Source organism: Indicator indicator, chromosome 5 (genome assembly GCF_027791375.1).
Source record: "Indicator indicator isolate 239-I01 chromosome 5, UM_Iind_1.1, whole genome shotgun sequence".
Lineage (NCBI taxonomy): Eukaryota > Metazoa > Chordata > Aves > Piciformes > Indicatoridae > Indicator > Indicator indicator.
This window is the reverse complement of record NC_072014.1, coordinates 14,025,927-14,044,570: the sequence shown is the minus strand read 5'-3', so window position 1 is coordinate 14,044,570 and position 18,644 is coordinate 14,025,927. Positions and strand designations below refer to the sequence as shown.

General features: G+C 37.7%; 1 protein-coding gene across 1 annotated transcript; it reads left to right on the top strand.

The window, feature by feature from the left end:
- Positions 1-448: 448 nt before the first annotated feature.
- Positions 449-16,834, top strand: TRAK2 (trafficking kinesin protein 2). Its single transcript, XM_054381516.1, has 15 exons — positions 449-520; positions 1,487-1,681; positions 6,458-6,528; positions 7,185-7,301; positions 8,553-8,762; positions 9,786-9,864; positions 11,212-11,342; positions 11,539-11,613; positions 12,194-12,331; positions 13,278-13,357; positions 14,055-14,258; positions 14,391-14,689; positions 14,950-15,228; positions 15,459-15,564; positions 16,110-16,834. Exons 1-15 carry the CDS (start codon positions 484-486, stop codon positions 16,786-16,788), a joined length of 2,700 nt encoding a protein of 899 aa, XP_054237491.1. The 5' UTR covers positions 449-483; the 3' UTR covers positions 16,789-16,834.
- The last annotated feature ends 1,810 nt before the right edge of the window (positions 16,835-18,644 follow it).

Sequence of the window (18,644 nt, the reverse complement as noted above, 5' to 3'; positions counted from 1 at the left end):
CTTGAATGCTACGTTTTACATGCAGTGTGTAAACTGGGGATTAAAATTATTTTTTTAGACTTTTTTTAATTAAATGATAGTACACGGGGGAAATTCAGACTGGAAGAGACAAGTCACATTAACTTACCTGTCTTATTTGAAAGAGTGACATCTGTTAAACTTTGGCATTCTTTTTGTTTTTATTTCTAGGTGATACCTGAGCTGAGAAGCTGGTGAAGCTTACCTGAAATGCCTATAGATGCTTATGATGATCAGTGGTAGCCCAGATGAAATAAGCGTGTCCTAAGATGGAAATTGATACAAAGCATGAACCAGTCTACAGAAACCAGTCGATCCCAAATTTGTTAGTGTCTTGGTGGTTTGATGGGTCTCACTTTCTCTCTCTAAACCAAAGCCATCTTTCTACCAAAGCAATAAAGGGACAGTACACAATCTGACGACAGAATGCTATTTCCAAAGAAGTGAACTGCGAAGAAAGGACTCATGAATTTTGATCACGGGGGCTTGGAGAGCATCTCTGGTAAGTTGAATAATTAAATTCTGAATTTTGAAACTATCTTAATGTTATAGAACACCAGCCTGAAGACAACATTAAGTTTCACATTCTTTATATTGTTTGTCTGATACTGCGGATGAACAAAAATAGCTTGTACAGGCTTAACTGGATCTTAAACTCAGCTTCCACTGTAAGAGGTTGGTTGTAAAATTCTTAGTGTCAATAATGAACATTGGCATTTTTGCCATTGAATGATAATGAAGATAACCTTTATCTTGAGTGGAAATGTTGCAGAGGTAATCATTGTATACCCTTGACGTGTAGTATTTTATCAATGCAGAATTAACTCCCCCCCCATAATTATGAAGAGATTAAGGTAGGTGGGGCAAAACAGGAAGAGGATGAACTTCCTTTCCAGAATTTTGAGTACTTTGTTTCTCAGAGCATGAATCTGTGTGGATGATAATGAGATTTTATATTTGTTCACTGATGTTGAGGCAGTATTCTGTTGATTTTTGTAGTGACTTTGAGATTATATACATCTATGTTTATTACCAAAAAAAAGATAAACAGAAGAACACGAGAAATGTGAATTTCCTTCAGAAAAGGGAAGTGTAACTGTACTAAAGCCAGTGAAACCTTATAAAATCAGTAGGTGGTAAAATATAGGTTTGTGTTTTGGCTTAATGAAGAGGAAAAGATAGAAGTTGAAACTAAGACACACATATTCAAGAAGTTGGAGGGAATCGTGGCTAAACCAGCTTTCCAGGAAGCTGTGGAGTCAGTTGGGATGAGGAATTTAAAATATTACAATGTAAATTAAGTATTGATTCAATAAGTAATCTGGCAATTTGTTCAATATAAAATAATTATTTTCAAATCTACTGAAGGTTTATAAAGTATTTCGTAGTATATAGAATGTATACTACTGTAGCAATAAATGTCATATTTAGTAGTGGTGTGCTATTACTGGATTTATTAATTTTTCAGATGTCTGCTCCAGTGAGGACGTTCCTGAGGTAGAATTGGTGAGCATGCTAGAAGAACAGTTGCCAGATTACAAGTTAAGAGTGGACTCTCTATATCTGTACAAAAATCAAGACTGGATTCAGTCTCCTGCCCACCATGGCCATCTTCCTAAAATCACTTCTCCTGCTCGTGATGAGGAGCCCTTCCATTACATGAGTGAGTATATCTGGGCCTAGGATATGGTTGGACTTTTTGCATTTTTTTTTTAATTATTGAAGAAAAAAAAGTAAATATAAAATCAATGTTGTTAACAATGTAAAGTGCTCAAATCTGGTAAACTTTGTGCAGGTAGAATAAAAAGCTGAATTCAAGAGAAGTGCTTGTGGTTCAGCCCCAGAATTCGAAGGGCTGACCAAGAGCATTCCATGGCTGCCTGATCATTAGATTTCACATAGAAAAAACAATTGCAGCACAAGATAATGAAAAAGAGAGAGGAACTTAGAATTGTGCTGGATTAGATATGAGAGGTATGAAATAGACAGCAGCTCTGCTTTCAGGACTGTTAGTGATGCTGGATGCCAGTGTTTGCCCTGAGCTGGCATATGCATTCTCAGTCCAGAAGGCTGACCCTCTCCTGGACTGCATCAAAAAGGTGTGGCCAACAGGTTGAGGGAGGGGATTCTGCACCTCTGTTCTGCCCTGGTGAGACCCCACCTGCAGTACTGTGTCCAGCTCTGGAGTCCTCAGCACAAGAAAGACACGGACCTACTGGAGTTGGGTACAGAGGAGGGTCTCTAAAATGATCAGAGGGCTGGGCTGGAACATCTCTCCTGTGAGGACAGACTAAGGGGGTTGGTTGTGCTCAGCCTGGAGAAGAAATGATTCCGTTCTTATTGCAGCCTTTCAGTACTTAAAGGGGTCTATAAGAAAGATGGGGACAGCCTTTTTAGAAGGGCATGTTGTGACAGGAAAAGGAGTGATGGCTTTAAACAAAAGGTTTAGATTAAATAGAAGGAAATTTTCTTATGGTTAGAGTGGTGAAACACTGTTACAGGTTGCCAAGAGAGGTGGTAGATACTCTATACATGAAAATACTCAAGGTCAGGTTGGACAGGGCTCTGAGCGAGCTGATCTAGTTGAAGAAGATGCTCTTGATCACTGTTGGGGGTTGCACTAGATGACCTTTAAAGGTCCTTTCTGTCTCCAAACATTCTATGGTTCAATGTTTTGTGTCAGTATTGCTTTTTAAATGCAGTTAATGGTTTCTTCTGGAGATAGAAATGAAATGAATGCCATATAGGTGGGTACTAAATCATCACTGATCACTGCCTTCCAATTCTGAAACTATTAAGTAATGTACCCTTCAGGTCATAAGGAGGAAAACAGACAGCTTCCAATCACATGAAGAAACCTATAATTAATGTTAAGAATTGAATGCATAGAAGGCTGCCAATAGAACTGAAGACTTTTCTTGCCTTTAGTTTTCTTTTATGTGTAAAGAGGAGAATACACTGTAATCACTTCACAGAAATTGGGAAGTCCTTTTCCCTATGTATATTAGAACTGTCAGAAAAAATTGCTTGGGAGAATGAACTTGTAGTCATTGCAGATTCCTATATAAATACCTCTTCCTTGTACATGGCGCAGCTGAAAGGGTTTTTTTTTGTTGTTCATTGTGCTTTAAGCCTCCACCCAGGGCATATACAAATGAGTAAGTAAAATTAAAATGCTACCTCTTAAGAATGCAGTGCTCCACAGTTTAAAGTAGTCTTATTATCAGTTAAAAGCAGGAACTTTCTTTAACTGTGGAAAGTAGTTGGAAAGCCACTTAATGTTTATGGCTTGGTCTGTTTCTAATAAAACTGTTGCAAGCATAAATGATTTTTAGTGGAGTGAACACTTGTCATTCACTGGAAGCAGTTATGCAGTCAGTGGGGTGTGGATTTTCCTCTAAGTTTTAATTATAAAGAGGAGAGATCAGAGTCTGTCTGTGGTGGAAAGAACTTTACATAAATGTGGCTCTGCTGAAGCTCTTTGGTCAGCACCTGTAGTTCCAGTGTAATGAAGCACAGAGCTCTCAGATCACTGCTTTCAGTCAGTGTGAGCCTGCATTTCTAAACCAGAGTGAGAGGTAAGGGTTTTATCAACAATGTTTTAGTCAAGCCAGCCACACATGATTTGTCTGTCAAGGTACTGCAGAAAGTGGTGCCTTTCTCTTTTACCCAGTGAGAAGTTCTTAACTGTAGAAAGTGTCCTGTGAAAACTGCTTGTGAGAGTTTTTTTGTTTTTTTTTTTTCTCAACAGCTGCCATAGCTGCTTTCTTGAAAGTCTTGAAAATGAGCTGTAACGACGACTGACTTTAAGTTAAAAGATAACTGTTAGGCATAACATACAAAACTAATTTTGTAATTTAAGAGCTTTGTCATAACTGCTGGGTCATAAACTCAAATACAATTTGTTTCCTAGAAAGAGATGTTCAACTCCTGGTAGTTAATATCTGAGGGAAAGCAAACAAACAAACCAGGGCAACATTTACTGCACTTGAGTTCCTCCTCTTTTTATGACTGCTGTTGCCTAGTTGATTCCCACTGGTGGTTTTCAGTGAGGTGGAAGAATATTTTCTGCTTCAGCTGTGGTAGCCCAAGTAGCCCTGGATTACAGTGTCTGTCTTCAGAATTGTTTTGTATATGTGAGTAAAGGGACATGGCACAACATTGTAAGAATATTAACCAAAATGAAGAGTTGCTTGTGGCTTTTGCTTGGCAAGGTGAGTGAGGAGAGATGGCACATGTGCATATTTGCCAGAGGGAGTTATAACAAACTGTCAGTTTGATCCTGTACTGTGAGAAAATAAGAAAAGATGTGTAGAACTAAGTTTCAAAACTGTTAGATCTGTGGTTTCATTTATCAAAGTCAATATATTTGCTTGTGATTTTAGGAACCTACCTATCTGAATAACCTTGTATGTAATTAGTGTAAAGGTATATTAAGGTGATTTAGCACTGAATGGAGACTTTTGCCTTGAAATCACCTGATGGGAACACTTAGCAGGAGAACTGGCTATAAGAATCTGCCTGTAATGGATGAAACTTGCTCATGCATGTAGTGTGAACTTTCCAAATACTAGTAAGCTGGGTGAGTTTGGAGTCCCCTCTTGGTAACCAACATCAGCAACTAAGTGCAATAAAACTGATCGCCCAAATGCATGCTATGCTGTGCTACTGATAAATAGATACTTTAAATTTTGTGAAGACCTTCTAATTTTGCCCAGCTTAGAAATGCAATTTGGAAGTGGCAGTGCTGTAAATTCAAAACTCCTAAGTACTTGACAGCATACGTTGGGTTTTCATGCTTACTGATCTACTTGCTAAAATAACGTTTGAGCTATTTTTCTGCTAAGATCCAAGAGAAACTGTTCCATAAACATTTTTCTTTTATATTGTTCTTTCTGTTCTCATGTCTTTCAAGACTGCAAGATAAGTTTCCTTTATATACTAAAATGCAACTTGGTTTTGTTCATAGCATAGCCTTAGTGTTACGTTGTAAAAGGTTTATTACAGACATTATGTATATGTAGCTTATGTAACATACAAACTTTTGTGTGCACTTCAGCTTGGCACTTGGCTATCTCATAAGTACATGTGCAGTCCTCAACAAGAACAAAGAGGAAAAACTGAGAACCAATACTAGTATGTATTCAGAGTATCAATCAGATTTATACAAGGTAGAACAGTTGAGCAAATCTTCAGAAGCAGGTTTAGACCAAATCCATAGTAACCTCATTTTTCAGTGCAGTGATGATATAAATTAGTGTCAAAACAGGGTGACTCAGACCCTCAATTGAAGCAGATACTTCTGTATTTGTCAAATTTGTATTGCTACCTTCTTTACTTTTGTGATCTCAATTTCGTAAAGCAAACATATTACATTTCTGTTGAACTTGGACAAGTGCAAGCATCTGCCACCTCCAGGTGTGATGTAACTCTGCTCCTGAAAGGGAATCATATTTAAATGGTTCTTTGAAAGTTTTAATAGTGTAAAAAGTGTTTACACATTTTTTGGTGGTGGTGGATGTATGCAAAAAAATCACCCATTTCCTTACATTTTAATTCTTTCTCATCTTTCCTTTTTCCCACCTGTATCTTTCATTTTCTGTCACTAGCTCTTCTTGAACTTCCTTCTTCCTCCTTGACTGGATCGCAAAAATTTGAACAAGGTAATTAAGATCTGTTCTTTACTTGCATGTGCTATTTCTGAGTACAAGAACTGGAGCAGAGGAGCACTTTGTATTTCAGCACTGTGTTTTCTTCAGAGTTGTCACAAATTCTTCATGCTTTGTTTATTCTCCACTCAGTCCTGGTTTTCAAATCCATCTTTTTCTCAGTAGTTTTACAAACTCTTCAAATACAGAAGTCACTTGATCAGTAAAATAGGATTTACTACTATATGTAAATTGCAGACATGTGTGATCCTATTTCTTTTTAACTGTTGCTAGGATGATTGAGCACTTAAATATATTTTCATAATTAGTCTCTGGAGTCTCCATACTTTCTGTGTATAGCTGTCACAAACACACATATGGGAATTTATTCCAAGGATAATGTCTGCAGATGTGCTCAACTGTATATGGGTATGCTCAGATACTCTTCCATCTCTCTGTAGAGGCTGGGTGGTTTAATAGCTTAGCCGTATTCAAAAAGTTGATTTTAAGAGATTTTTTTCCCCATTTTCTGAATTTGAAGGATGTATGAGCACCTCAAGCTTTAGCTAATATTGCTGGAAGTTGTAAATGTTCAACACCTCATTGTATCAGTCTCCCAAATGTGTATTATTTCATATTTTTGAAGTTAATATGCATTTTCATAGCCTCTGCTAATTTCATCAACTAAGTGCTGTATTTGTATGTAACAAACATCATCTGAGTTTCAGTTCTCTCTCTTCCTAGCACTTGTCTTGTGCTTAACCTACTTCACTGTGTTTTTCTCTTCTCAGTTCTTGGCACAGATAACGTGGAGCAGAAAACCTACGGTGATGCTGACATGATTAAACATCTGATAGCTGAGGTATGCTCATCTCTGTAATGCTGTGTTAATAAATTTATGGGCATGTATTTGAGGAAGAATTTTATTTGGCTACCTGAGATTTTGGTTCAGTTTCCTTCAGGAGCTGCATGTCAAACACACAAGTAATGAGAAACTGCTCAGGTAGTTGCACCATTGTGGAAGCAAGATTTAGCAAAACTATGGGCACCTGTGAAGTAAGCTAGGTGTAAGAAAGAAACAGCTTTCCTTCTGCTTTCCTCTTGCTCCCTTGCTTCTTCTCATCACTATTCAAGTTAAGTGGTCTGCTCTGGAGAGTCACTTGAAAGACCACAGGCCTAAGTACATGTGGTTTCTTGTATGATCAGCAGAGCTCATAGAACTTCTCCAGTACTCTGCACAAAACCCCAAAACTGTTTCCAGGTTTGATGCTTTAGCTTCCCCCTTTTAGTGCAGATGACTATGGAATAGGATGCACTGTATCAAGAAACAGTTACAGGTGTGTTCTGCATCCAGATAATGAAGGACCAACCATTGTTCTAACAATGTTGATCCATTTATGAGCGAAGCTGGATCTCAGAGTGGTGAAGCATTAAAAAATAGCTAGGAAGATCTGAAAATGCTCTAAATTTAAAACTTACTTGATCAAAAGTAGGTATTTCTTCTCATTTTGTGAACAGAAAGATCGGGATTTGGAGCTGGCAGCTCGAATTGGACAAGCTCTTCTTAAGAGAAACCATCTGTTGACAGAGCAGAATGAAGCACTAGAAGAACAATTAGGACAAACTCTAGATCGAGTGAGTGATTTTTTTTTTTTCTTCTTTTTTTTCTTATTTTATGATGACAGTAATAGGATTAATGGAAATATTTCATTGTAAAAGCAGATGATTTTTGATGTTGAATTACAGAATTACACTCAAATGTCATTCTCCCAGTTGTCATTGTTCAGTCGGCTTTCTCAGTCCAAGAACTGGCTGTGAAGACTCTGTATTTTAGTTACTGAAAAATCTTGAGAATGTTAAGTATTATTATCATATATCTACAGTAGGATGGCATTTTGAAATAGTTTGGTTTGGCCATCATTCTGATATTCCACCATTAAACTTAGACTCTAATAATCTCAATCAAAATAAATATCTGGCATCTGACATGACCTGCTATGGAATGGCTTCAATGGTGAAGAAACAGCCAGAAAATGAGTTAACTTAATGGAGTGCTTACACTAATAAATAAAAAATATTTAATTCTTTTTAAAATTAAACGTAATGAAAACTGAATTCTGCTCAAAGTTTTAACTCCCTCTGTTCCTTTAAGTACACATTCTTTATCTAATATTTTCTTCGTTTTCTTTCTTAAATAATAGTTAAATCGTTGACCAACAATAAAGTATCCCAAGCGTTTTAACCCTGGGGTCAACAGATGTAGTTAAGTTACAGTGAAATGAATTCAACTGCTTGTATAAAACTGGTAATAAAAACATACTCATAGTGATCTGTAGGGCAGCATAAACTATGTATTAATATAAAAACATCTATATACAAAATAGACTCTATCTACATGAGATCTGTCTATTTTTATTAATTTGTCCTGCAGTTCATTTAATGTATTGACTGGGGGAGTACTAGTTTATACTTTTGAAAGGACATCTGTCTGTCTATTTCTCCAGGAAGCTGAAGTTCAGAAAAATGCTCATAATCAAAATGCTAGCCAGCATGTTAAAATATAAACATCTATCAAGGCAGCTGGAAAATTATGTTGAAGTAAACTATTTAAACAGTAGTTTCTGTTGGCCATTCTTGTATTACATTGAATCCTCACTCTCCCTTACAATGTTAAGATTACAATTTTGTGATCTTCCTATAAAACAGAGGTTGACTCTTCTGTGCAAATATCAATAAATGGATCATGACCTGTTGGCTGTTTTTTAAAATCTTATTTTAGACTGGAACAGGGATATTTCATGAGGCTGCATAAATAATATAAAAACTGAAGTATTATACAGCTAAAGTACATTTTTTTTATGAGCTGGTGATCTTCTTTTGCCATAGGTGAACCAGCTGCAGCATGAACTGTCAAAGAAGGATGACCTGCTTCGTGTTGTTTCGATTGCTTCTGAGGAGAGCGAAACAGATTCCAGCTGTTCCACTCCACTTCGTTTCAATGAGTCTTTCAATGTATCACATGATCTCTTGCAACTGGATGTCTTGCAAGATAAGCTCAGAGAACTGGAAGAGGAGAACCTTGCTCTCCGCACGAAGGTATATCAGACTTAGTGTTGTATCATATATGCTGGTTATTAAATAAATCAGGATACTTAAAAAATCTACCATCTGGATTTCTCTTGAAGCTTATGATTATTTTGTATAACCTCCCGACATCTGTTGGTTTCCTTCACTGCTCATTATATCCGGAGACCTCTGGTAGCCCTTCCTCAATGCCTGTAAGAGTACGTGAAGGAAGATGGCAACATCTGTAAGCATCTACAAAAGTACTTGGACCCATTAGGTTCTCAAGGTTTTGCACTCTGTTTTGATATAAATCTGACAGCCCTCAGAAGTTGTATTTTGGGAACTGTGTTGCCATTACATTTTTGGCAATTTATATTCAGTACTGAGGGTTATTAAGCTTCAGCTCAAATTCTTTTAAAGATACACTTAGTTTTGGCTATGTGATTAGTCCCTGTAGTTTCATTGGTCTCTCTTGTGTATAGAGCATGAATACAAACACTGCGCCATTACAAGGATAGTGACTATTTAGTCATGGCTGTAAATATCATGGAACAAACAGTGAAGATTACAAGAATTGCAATCTATAAATGTGGTGTCTCTTCTGTGGAGGTGGAGAGAGTAAAATAGGAGATTAGTTAAAAGTAGGTTCCTTTGTTTTTAAGAACAGGGCAATGCTGATTTGAGATTTGGCTAACATCGTTCAGTTTTCAAGATTTCCTTTGCCTTAAGAAGATTTGAAGCAAATTCAATTGCTTGCTTCTGATAGCTGTGTTGTTTTATTTTCCTTACCAAATTACCTACTTATGCAACAAGTTTGTACTAAAGGTGAGAGATCAGGTATTGTTCATGTCTCTCTGTCATCCACTCAAGACCTACACAATTCAGGGAAACAGGTGATGGTGGAAAAAATGGTTAGGAAGTATCACTAGATGCATGGAAGTTATAAAGATTGAGGGAAGACTTTTCAGTTGCAAGAAATTCAGAAATAAAAATTTATAACATTAATATATGTGTAGATAAACTGAAATTGAAATACCAGTAATTTTCTTCAAGGCTTGCCACCTGAAGACAGAAACCATTACATATGAAGAGAAGGAACAGCAGCTGGTCAATGACTGTGTCAAGGAGCTCCGTGAGTATCCAGGCTGATTTTTGAAATGGTAAAATGGTATTTGAAATACTTAGTGTCTTGAATAAAAAAAAAAAAGAGCTTCAGTAATTTATGGTAATTATTCAAGTCTTGCTCTTCACCCAAGTGCAAAATTATTTCAAAATTATTTGTTCCATCGAATCCCACAGGTATGTGTACTGTGTCTAGAAAGAGAAAATCAATGCAGTGTCTAACGTTCATAAACCTAAACTGAAGCCTACAGACACTGGAGAATCAACAAAATAATCTTCTTGTACAGAGCATTCAGCACACTTGATGCTGAAGTGTATCAGTGCATTCTAAATTACTGTATATTTACAAACACATTCAGTTATTTTTGAAATAACATATTATGAACCAAAGCATTGAAACTGGCAGGAGTTTTAATCTGTTCAGAACAGATGCCTGTATCTGCTTTGGGAACTTCCTGTTTGCAAAGAATTTCAGATGCATGGTAAGTGTTCTGAAGCAATCAAAATCCTTTTTGTGTCTGTGGTGATTGTATAACCTGGTGGTACAATTTTGTTATCTGCAGTCGTTTGATGTATGCCTGTGTGCATAAGCTTATGTACCTGATTGTGAGCTTAAATGTTTATAGGCCCAATGGCAGGACCTTGTTCTGCTGTACATCTGAGATAAAATAGCTGTTACGTTTGTAGTCTGACCTTTATGCAAGATTGATCAGACTTTATTATAATTTTGCTGTGCTTTCAGGGCAAGTATACAAGCAAGGCTAACTGCATAAAAATACTTCAGCTTTTTGAGTTGCTTTGTCATCTCGCTTGATGAAGTGTTTGCTCAAAGAAAGTAACTGGAAATTGTATACAGTGGTTCTTTGGGGAATAGATACTGACCAATCAGGAGCTATAGAGATGTTATGTTATGGTTGACAAGGTCTGACAAGGCTTTTGCTCATAGAGAAAGGAGGTTAGTAACAAGATCAATTCAGAGCCTGACTTGTTCAGCATATTCCAAGTCTGGCCTTGCTCCTGAGTCAGTGTGTCATTTGAAATTGTTTATAGCAGCTTATGGTGCTTCACATGACTCTTGATATGTATTTCAAGTTCTGCATACTCAGCTCTTCATATGTTACACCTGCATTTGAAGTTAACTCTCTTTCTCTTCCTCCTCCCCACCATTATTCTTTTGCTTATGGATGCTCTAAGGTATCTGCTCTTACGTACTATAAATTGATTTCTTAAGAGCATTGGTCATTTTGCAGATTGTTGTTGATTTTCACTGGTCTTTTCTGGCATTTTGGTTTGGGTAGAGTCTTCTTTGTCATGTGTCGGGAAAAGCTGTATGCTAAGTTCCTTTTGTGTTTTGTAGGGCAAACAAATGCTCACATTTCCAGAATAACAGAGGAATTATCAGAGAAGAGTGAGGAGGTGGTTCGCTACCAGGAAGAGATCTCATCCCTCCTGTCTCAGATAGTTGATCTTCAACATAAACTCAAAGAAGTAAGGGAATGCTTGTGAGGAGCGTGTGTGTGTCTGTGTACGCCAGCTTTATACGGTAGGTAAAAGCTGACTTGCGAGAGTCGCGTGGAGAGTTACACTGCAGGACAGTGGTTGTTTCAGGAAGAAAGGTGGCAGGGGATCAACTTTCTTAGGGAAATTGGCTGAGAAAATGACAAGCACCCTTTTTTGATTTCAGCATGTGATTGAAAAGGAGGAGCTGAAACTTCACTTACAGGCTTCCAAAGATGCTCAGAGGCAACTGACAGCAGAGGTATTTATGGCTTTTATATATATATATATGTACATATACATTTTTATATAAATGTTTGAAATAGAAGACCAGAGAAGGAAAAAACAGAGAATGGGAGTTACTGCTTTTATTTATATTTGTCTAAACAAATATTTTTGTAGTTCACAAGAGTATGAAAGGCAAGGAAGGTGTTGCAAGTAGAGGTCTTACTGCTCTTATAGGAGAAAAAGAATGGTTTAGTGTGAATATTACTGATTTTTGTCAGCAATATTATAGCTTATTAGATTTTTAAGGAAGTTCTGTTCTTCTGCATCAGCATTTACTACATTTGCAGAGTTTTTCAATATATTTTCCTTTGGATTTTATCGTGCTTCTTCCTTTTCCAAGTCTTAATTTGGACTTCATGCTTCACCGCTAAAATCAGTGCTGGTGCTGTGCTGACTATTGTGCATTCTAGATATTGGTATGTGCTGTGCAGTTGGAAAAATATTAGCGTTGCATCAGTTGATGCAGGTTTCTGGAAGAGTCAGAACAGTTTCATTCTGTCTTTTCTTTGAAGCTTACTGGTATTGTGAATGGCCTCTTTTTTTTTTTCTTTCAGCTACATGATTTGCAGGATCGGAATGCAGAGTGTCTGGGGATGTTGCATGAATCACAAGAAGAAGTGAAGCTGCTGCGCAGCAAAGCTAGTGCTGTTGCTTGTCTCTGCCACCCCAAGTCATGTGGAGCGTTTCCTGTGGTAATAAATACTGCTAGCATGGCACACTCCTGCTGGCACATCTGTCATAGAACTATGCTTAGAACAGCCATTAAGTAACTGCAGGAGGGACTTTTGTAGTAGTAAGCAAAGGAGCTGGTCTTAATGGGTTTTCAATTTTTTTACTGTGTACACTTTTGGAAATTTTATGTATTGGAAGACTAACCATTCACTTGAGACCTTGTGATGGTAAAATTATTTTTTCTTTGTGTATGACTTTTCTGTTAAATAAGGGAATTGTCATGTTCTACAGCTAGTGATCAGTTGTGCTAGTATATTGTTCAGTGTTGATGTGAATTTTATAACCTGACTGTTTCTTTAAGAAACAAAGCATCTTTTCAGGAGTTCAAATAGTTGTTGTTCTCCTTTATGTAGTTTCTGATGTAATTTTATGTCCCTGTTTTGTGAGACTAAATTTTAATTATCCTCAGAAATACATCATCTTAGAATAATTACCACAGGTGACTACATCAATAGAAAAGAGTTAAAGGCATTTATTTTCTCCTTCTTACTTAGTATCAGGTATGTTCTGATTACTCTCAAAAATTTCTGGGCTATACTGAGAACTTGTAGATTTTGGATCTTTCTGTGTATTACAGAATCCCTGATGTGCATATTTGGCTTTTATAAGAAGTGCTTTTACAAATGTAGCTTAACTAAAAACACTAACATAAAGAGCACCAAGAAAAAAACTGATGTTGCTAATGAAAACTGAACCCATACTGGTGATACATAGGGGTAGTTAAGGTACCAAATTCACCTGAATGCCCTTTCCTCAGACTAAAGGGTTTGTCAGAAACATACTGATACTGGGGAAACAAGTGGAGGTGTTAAAAATATTTTTGTTTTAGACATGTTTTCTGCTAAAATCAGTTGGAGGAAGGCTTGACTCTATTTGTCAACTTTTCTGGTTTCCTTTTTTCACTAGGATTCCCTTGCAGCAGAAATTGAAGGGACAATGCGGAGGGAGTTGAGTCAGGGTGATGAATCTGTTCTCTCCAAGCAAAAGTACGTTTTCAGATCTTTCTGTGCTATTTTGATATGCTTAAGTAAGGCAATACTGGTTTCTGTAAATGTGAATGTTCCCTCTCTAAGAAGTCTTCTGCATAACTTAGTAAAAGAAGCTTTTGTAGTGTTTGGTAATCTTTTCAACTCTGAAACTCACTATTCTTACTTGATTCTATGAAGAATTTGGGAGTTACTAAAAGGGTGTTATTTCCTCCTTTAATTTGTGAGATTTTTGATGCAAATTCTCTGATGTAAAGCACTAGTTTTATGAGTTCTAATGCATATAGAAAAATTTTCAGGTGAATGAAGTTACGACTGAAAGGCTGACAACAGTTTCCAAAGCCCTGAAAACCTGTTCTTGGATCTCTTACTTCCGAGCAAGGAGTAATAAATATGTTTTTGAAAGCATATATAAATTAAATAAATAAAATACATGCTTCTGAATGTTCTTATGTGGTTATCAATAGAGGTTCAGGTCTTTAAGGTCAAAGTAAGGTAGTAATTCTAATATTTAATACAACAATAGAATTTAATAGTCCTGAAAACTTGAGTGTCTTAGGAAAATCCTGTTTTTCTGTTCTTAAATCTTTTTAGTCAGGTCTCTGCAGACGTGAAAGTCTGTTGTTCAAAGCCTTACCTTTTTCAAAATGTATAAAGAAATCTGAAAATGACATTTGTTGGCTTATCTTTTCTCCAGGGGTCAACAGAAACGAGTGTTTGACACTGTGAAGGTTGCTAATGTCACTCGTGGCCGCTGCTTTTCCTTTCCTGCCCCACTGCCAATCCCTGGATCTAATCGGTCAAGTGTTGTTATGACAGCAAAGCCCTTCCAGTCTGGCATGTGCCATTTGGAGAGCCGTGCATGGATGACCCAGAGGAGCAGCTCGGAGAAGAACTTCAAGTAGGAAACAGCCTATTATCTTCTTTCTAAACTAATGGATTCAAAATTAAATCCAGACTGGACCTCTGTTGTGTAAGAGAGAAATAGTTTATTCAGTGGTCTTAATACCAGTTCTTATTTGATGTTTTTCAGAGACACTCATTGTCCTGGCCAGCTGGGAACCCTTGGAGATGGTGACTTAGTCACAGCTCTGCACAGGCTCTCCCTCCGTCATCAGAACTACCTGAGTGAGAAGCAGTTCTTTGAGGAGGAATGGGAGCGAAAAATGCATTTACTGGCTGAGCAGAAAGAAGGGGCTAGCACCTGCAGTACACCAACAGAAAGCTGTTTCTCCCTGGGTACAAACTCAGAATTCACTGATCTTTCTGCCAGCTCTAGCAATCTCCGTGTCCTCCTGCCAGAAAAATTGCAAATTGTTAAACCCATTGAAGGTAAGAGAATGATCTTCCTTCTCTCATCATCATTTTACATTACATTTTACATTTGCCAATTAAATAATTGTTGGTTTGTATATGGCTAGATATGCAGTGAGAGGAAGCAGTGGTATTTGGTGTGGGCTACACGCCAACTAGCTTATCGGCATCACTTTCTACTTGGCTCTCTTATACAGTGCTAAGTTTTGATGAATTCTTGTGACACAGTACAATAGTAAGTATTGTCTCTCTGAGACCCTTCTCTTTTGTCATACCAGGATCTCAGACCCTTTTCCATTGGCAGCAGCTTGCTCAACCAAACCTAGGCACTATTCTTGACCCAAGACCAGGTGTTGTTACAAAGGGTTTTACCCCTCTATCTGATGATGCTGTGCACCACATCTCTGACTTGGAAGAGGATGATGAGGAAGAAGGTGAAGGAGGTATTACATTTCAAGTGCAACAGTCCTTCCCGGAGGAAAAGAAATGTACAGTGGCACAGCCAGTAGCAGGGATTTTCCTACCAGCTGTCACTTCAGCAGCAGTACCACTCACTGGTAAGAAGCATGGCTAATTTTTTAAATGTTTTTTTTCCTCCAATGTCTTTTCTCAATATAAAGTATTTGATGTTGTGACAGTGCTGTCTTTGCTGTCTTTGTTCTTTACTCAAAAAAAAAAAGACAAACAAACTGAAAAAAAATAGCAGTGACAACATTATCTTAAACTTTGATTTGATTAGTCCTTGTCTGTCTTTATTTTTACCCTTAATGGATATAATTTCTACACATTGCAGCCTCAAATCCAGGGAAGTGCCTGTCTTCCACAAATTCCACATTTACTTTCACTACCTGTAGAGTCCTTCACCCATCTGATGTCACTCAAGTAACTCCCAGGTATGATGACTGTTGACATCTTAAATGGTGCTGCACAGGATTAAACCATTGCTGTCTGGCTTCTGATATAGGTGCCAGTTTTAAAATACACCAAGGCAGCTAAACAGCACAGAGGATTTTGCTTGTACAGACAGTTTTAATTACAAAGGGGAAACCTGAAATTCTCTTAGTCTAAAACAAATTAGAGTGACTTAAAGGAAGCAAATTTATACTATTAAATAGTAAACACCTTGTATGTAAAAACCCAATTCATTCTATGATGTATTTTTTCTGATTCTATCATTTTTTAACTAAGTTACTACAATACAGAGTAGGTGTTTACAGAAGGTAAATTCATTGGTACTTACACCAAAACCTCTTAGTCAGCCTAAAACGTTCTAAATGTTTTTCAGCACAATAATTGTGAATCTACTCAAGTTGCAACTATCCCAGCTAATAGCAATAGTTTACTTTTTCTTGAGCCTTCTGTATACTAAAAAGCAAATGCATAGCAGGTATAAAAACATCTGACGTCTGCATCTTCTTTTCATTTTATTTTATTTCAGCTGCATGGGTGCCCCATCCTCATTTGGAAAGAGTGGAAGCAGTATTGGAAACCCAGCAGTGAGCACTCCAGCTGTGACTTACAGACTCAGTACTGGAGAATTTCTCACCAACAGAAGAGATTCAACTACTACCTTCAGCAGCACAACCAGTCTGGCCAAGCTGCTGCAAGAACGAGGCATCTCTGCGAAGGTTTACGATAGCCCCATGTTAGAAAAACTGCCTTTGCTGCAGCCCCCTCGAATTCTCCCCATTCCTTCTACTCCTCCAAATTCTCCCTTGCGTTCACCTTGTCCTTCCCCTCCACCATTTGAGCCTCGAGTGCATCGCTCAGAAAATTTCCTGGCTTCTCGGCCAGCAGAAACATTCTTGCAAGAAATGTATGGCCTAAAGCCCTCCCATAATGCTCCAGATGTAGGCCAGATGAAGATGAACCTAGTGGACAGACTGAAGAGGCTGGGTATTGCCAGGGTGATCAAGCCCCCTGAAACACAGGACGACAGCAAGAATCAGGGGCCAGAAATTAGCTTGCAGAGGAAGGACTCAGCTATGTTTCTCAATGCAGGTAGCAACTTAATGGCAGGCCTGAGAAGAAACCAAAGTCTTCCAGTCATGATTGGAGCATTGGGAGCTCCAGTTTGCATACAGTCATCAAAAATAGATGTCCTAAAGGAGGACTGACTGCTCAGAAAAATGATTGGCTTCTAGCATAAGACATACATGAGGGATAAACATCCAGTACAGGTATCACTAGATGTGTCACAGGAGAGTTGTGGAAGGCAGGGGCATGTTAAAGATGTGGGAGAGAGAAGTGTTGGGATGAAGGAAGAAAAGACCATTGCTTGGGTTTGATGAAGAAGGTTTTATGTGGCAGACAAGAAACCAAAGCTTAGTTTTGACACCCCCTTTAGCATCTGTCTGAATTTAAGCAAAAATAAAAGGCCATTGTAGACATAACATTTCAACCTTTTAACCTGTATGCATAGAACAGTCTTGCAGGGGCCGTTTTATTCCCGCTATACAACCATAGTATTTTACTAGTTATTAGTAGTCAGGCTGTATCATTTTAATATAGTATTAAAAGAACAGTCAGTCCAGCTAGCATTATTGGTCCAAGTTCTGTAGTTAACAAATATGAAAACTTGGATTTGTTTTTCATTCTCATGTTTTCCATTTAAGAAACTGTACTCTTTTGAACTCTCTGCTTTCAGAAGCAGGGAAGAGAATCTTTAGAAAACAATACTTCTGTTTACAAACACAGCAGCTGGTGGTCAGGATTTATATTTTGAAAGAGTGCAATTGTGGTAATGAAGTATTAACAGAAGTTAATTTCTTTCAAGAGCTTCTGAAGCACACAGAGGAAGGTGCAATAAATAAGAACTAAGACGCAGGAAAGCAGCATGTGTATTGGGGTGAAAAATTCCAGCTAAGAAATCCTCCAGGGTGTGCTGTGTGTCTTTTTAAATGAGGGTGTTTTTGCATGTGCACACACACACACACACAAAATTTCAGGCACGTTTCAGTGCTTCAAAAGGAAGTAAAATATTAGGTGCTCATTTAGGGTTTTTGTTTGACGTAAGTGGAGAGCTTTTATTTCAAGACAAGTGTCAAAAAGTCAGCACTCTGAATTTTACTGCAGAGCTCTCAAACATACTTTTCATTACTAATTTCTGATTTTAGGGAGGAGTTTGTTTAGAAGATTTCATTAAGAGCAAAATTTACCAGACTACATTTAGAAACAGGAAGAAGAAAGCTAGTGTTCTTGTAGCATTGTGATGAACATAAACCGATTTTTGTCTGCATTGAAATCCTGTTTTGGTGATGGAGAGTGATTCTGAACAAAGCTGAGGCAGACCTTCTGTCTCAGAAGTCCATTTAAAAAAATCTGATTTTTTGAGTGGTAATCAGCAAAGTATTTCTGTCCATGCTGCTTTTTTATTCCTTCCTGTCCAAGGCTCTAGTCTTTACTGAATAATCTACAATAGATTTATAGTGTAACTTAAGACAAAAAAAAAAAACCAAACAAACCACACATACACACACACAAAAACCCACAACAAAAAACCTGCCCAAATTTCCTCGGAGGAATGGGTTGTCACTAGTGGCCTGAATGGAAACAGGTTCTTTATGTAATTTTTCACTGTACCTATCAACATTAAAAAATTTCAAAGTTTACTTTCCATATAATTAGGTAAAACAGTCAGAGTTTACTTGTTACTGTGCTTGTGGGATGTAGCTGGTATCTGCCTGGGTGTGTAGTGTGAAGCAGCAACCTAACTATTCATGCTGGTTTGCATTTGCCATAAGGCATGAGCATCAGAATCAGTATCCTTGTTGCTGCAGGGGTGAGTGAAGTGGGGCAGGAAAAGAAAGCTTCTTAACCAGGTTTATAGGAAATTTGTAATGTGGCCTTTCTGCTTTTACAGTTCTGTAGATCTTGTGATGACTCTTTGCTGTAACAGTCTTGTAAAACAAAAGGGAGTAACCACTTCAGACTTGCACAGGGATTCAAAGCAGAAGCTTGCCTGTCAGCAGCG

Excerpts from the sequence above, each read along its gene's own strand:
- TRAK2 (XM_054381516.1), top strand. The coding sequence starts at position 484 with ATGAATTTTGATCACGGGGGCTTGGAGAGCATCTCTG. Across the intron at positions 9,865-11,211 it reads TGACTGTGTCAAGGAGCTCC|GGCAAACAAATGCTCACATT; the intron begins GTGAGTATCCAG and ends TGTGTTTTGTAG. Across the intron at positions 13,358-14,054 it reads TCTGTTCTCTCCAAGCAAAA|GGGTCAACAGAAACGAGTGT; the intron begins GTACGTTTTCAG and ends TCTTTTCTCCAG.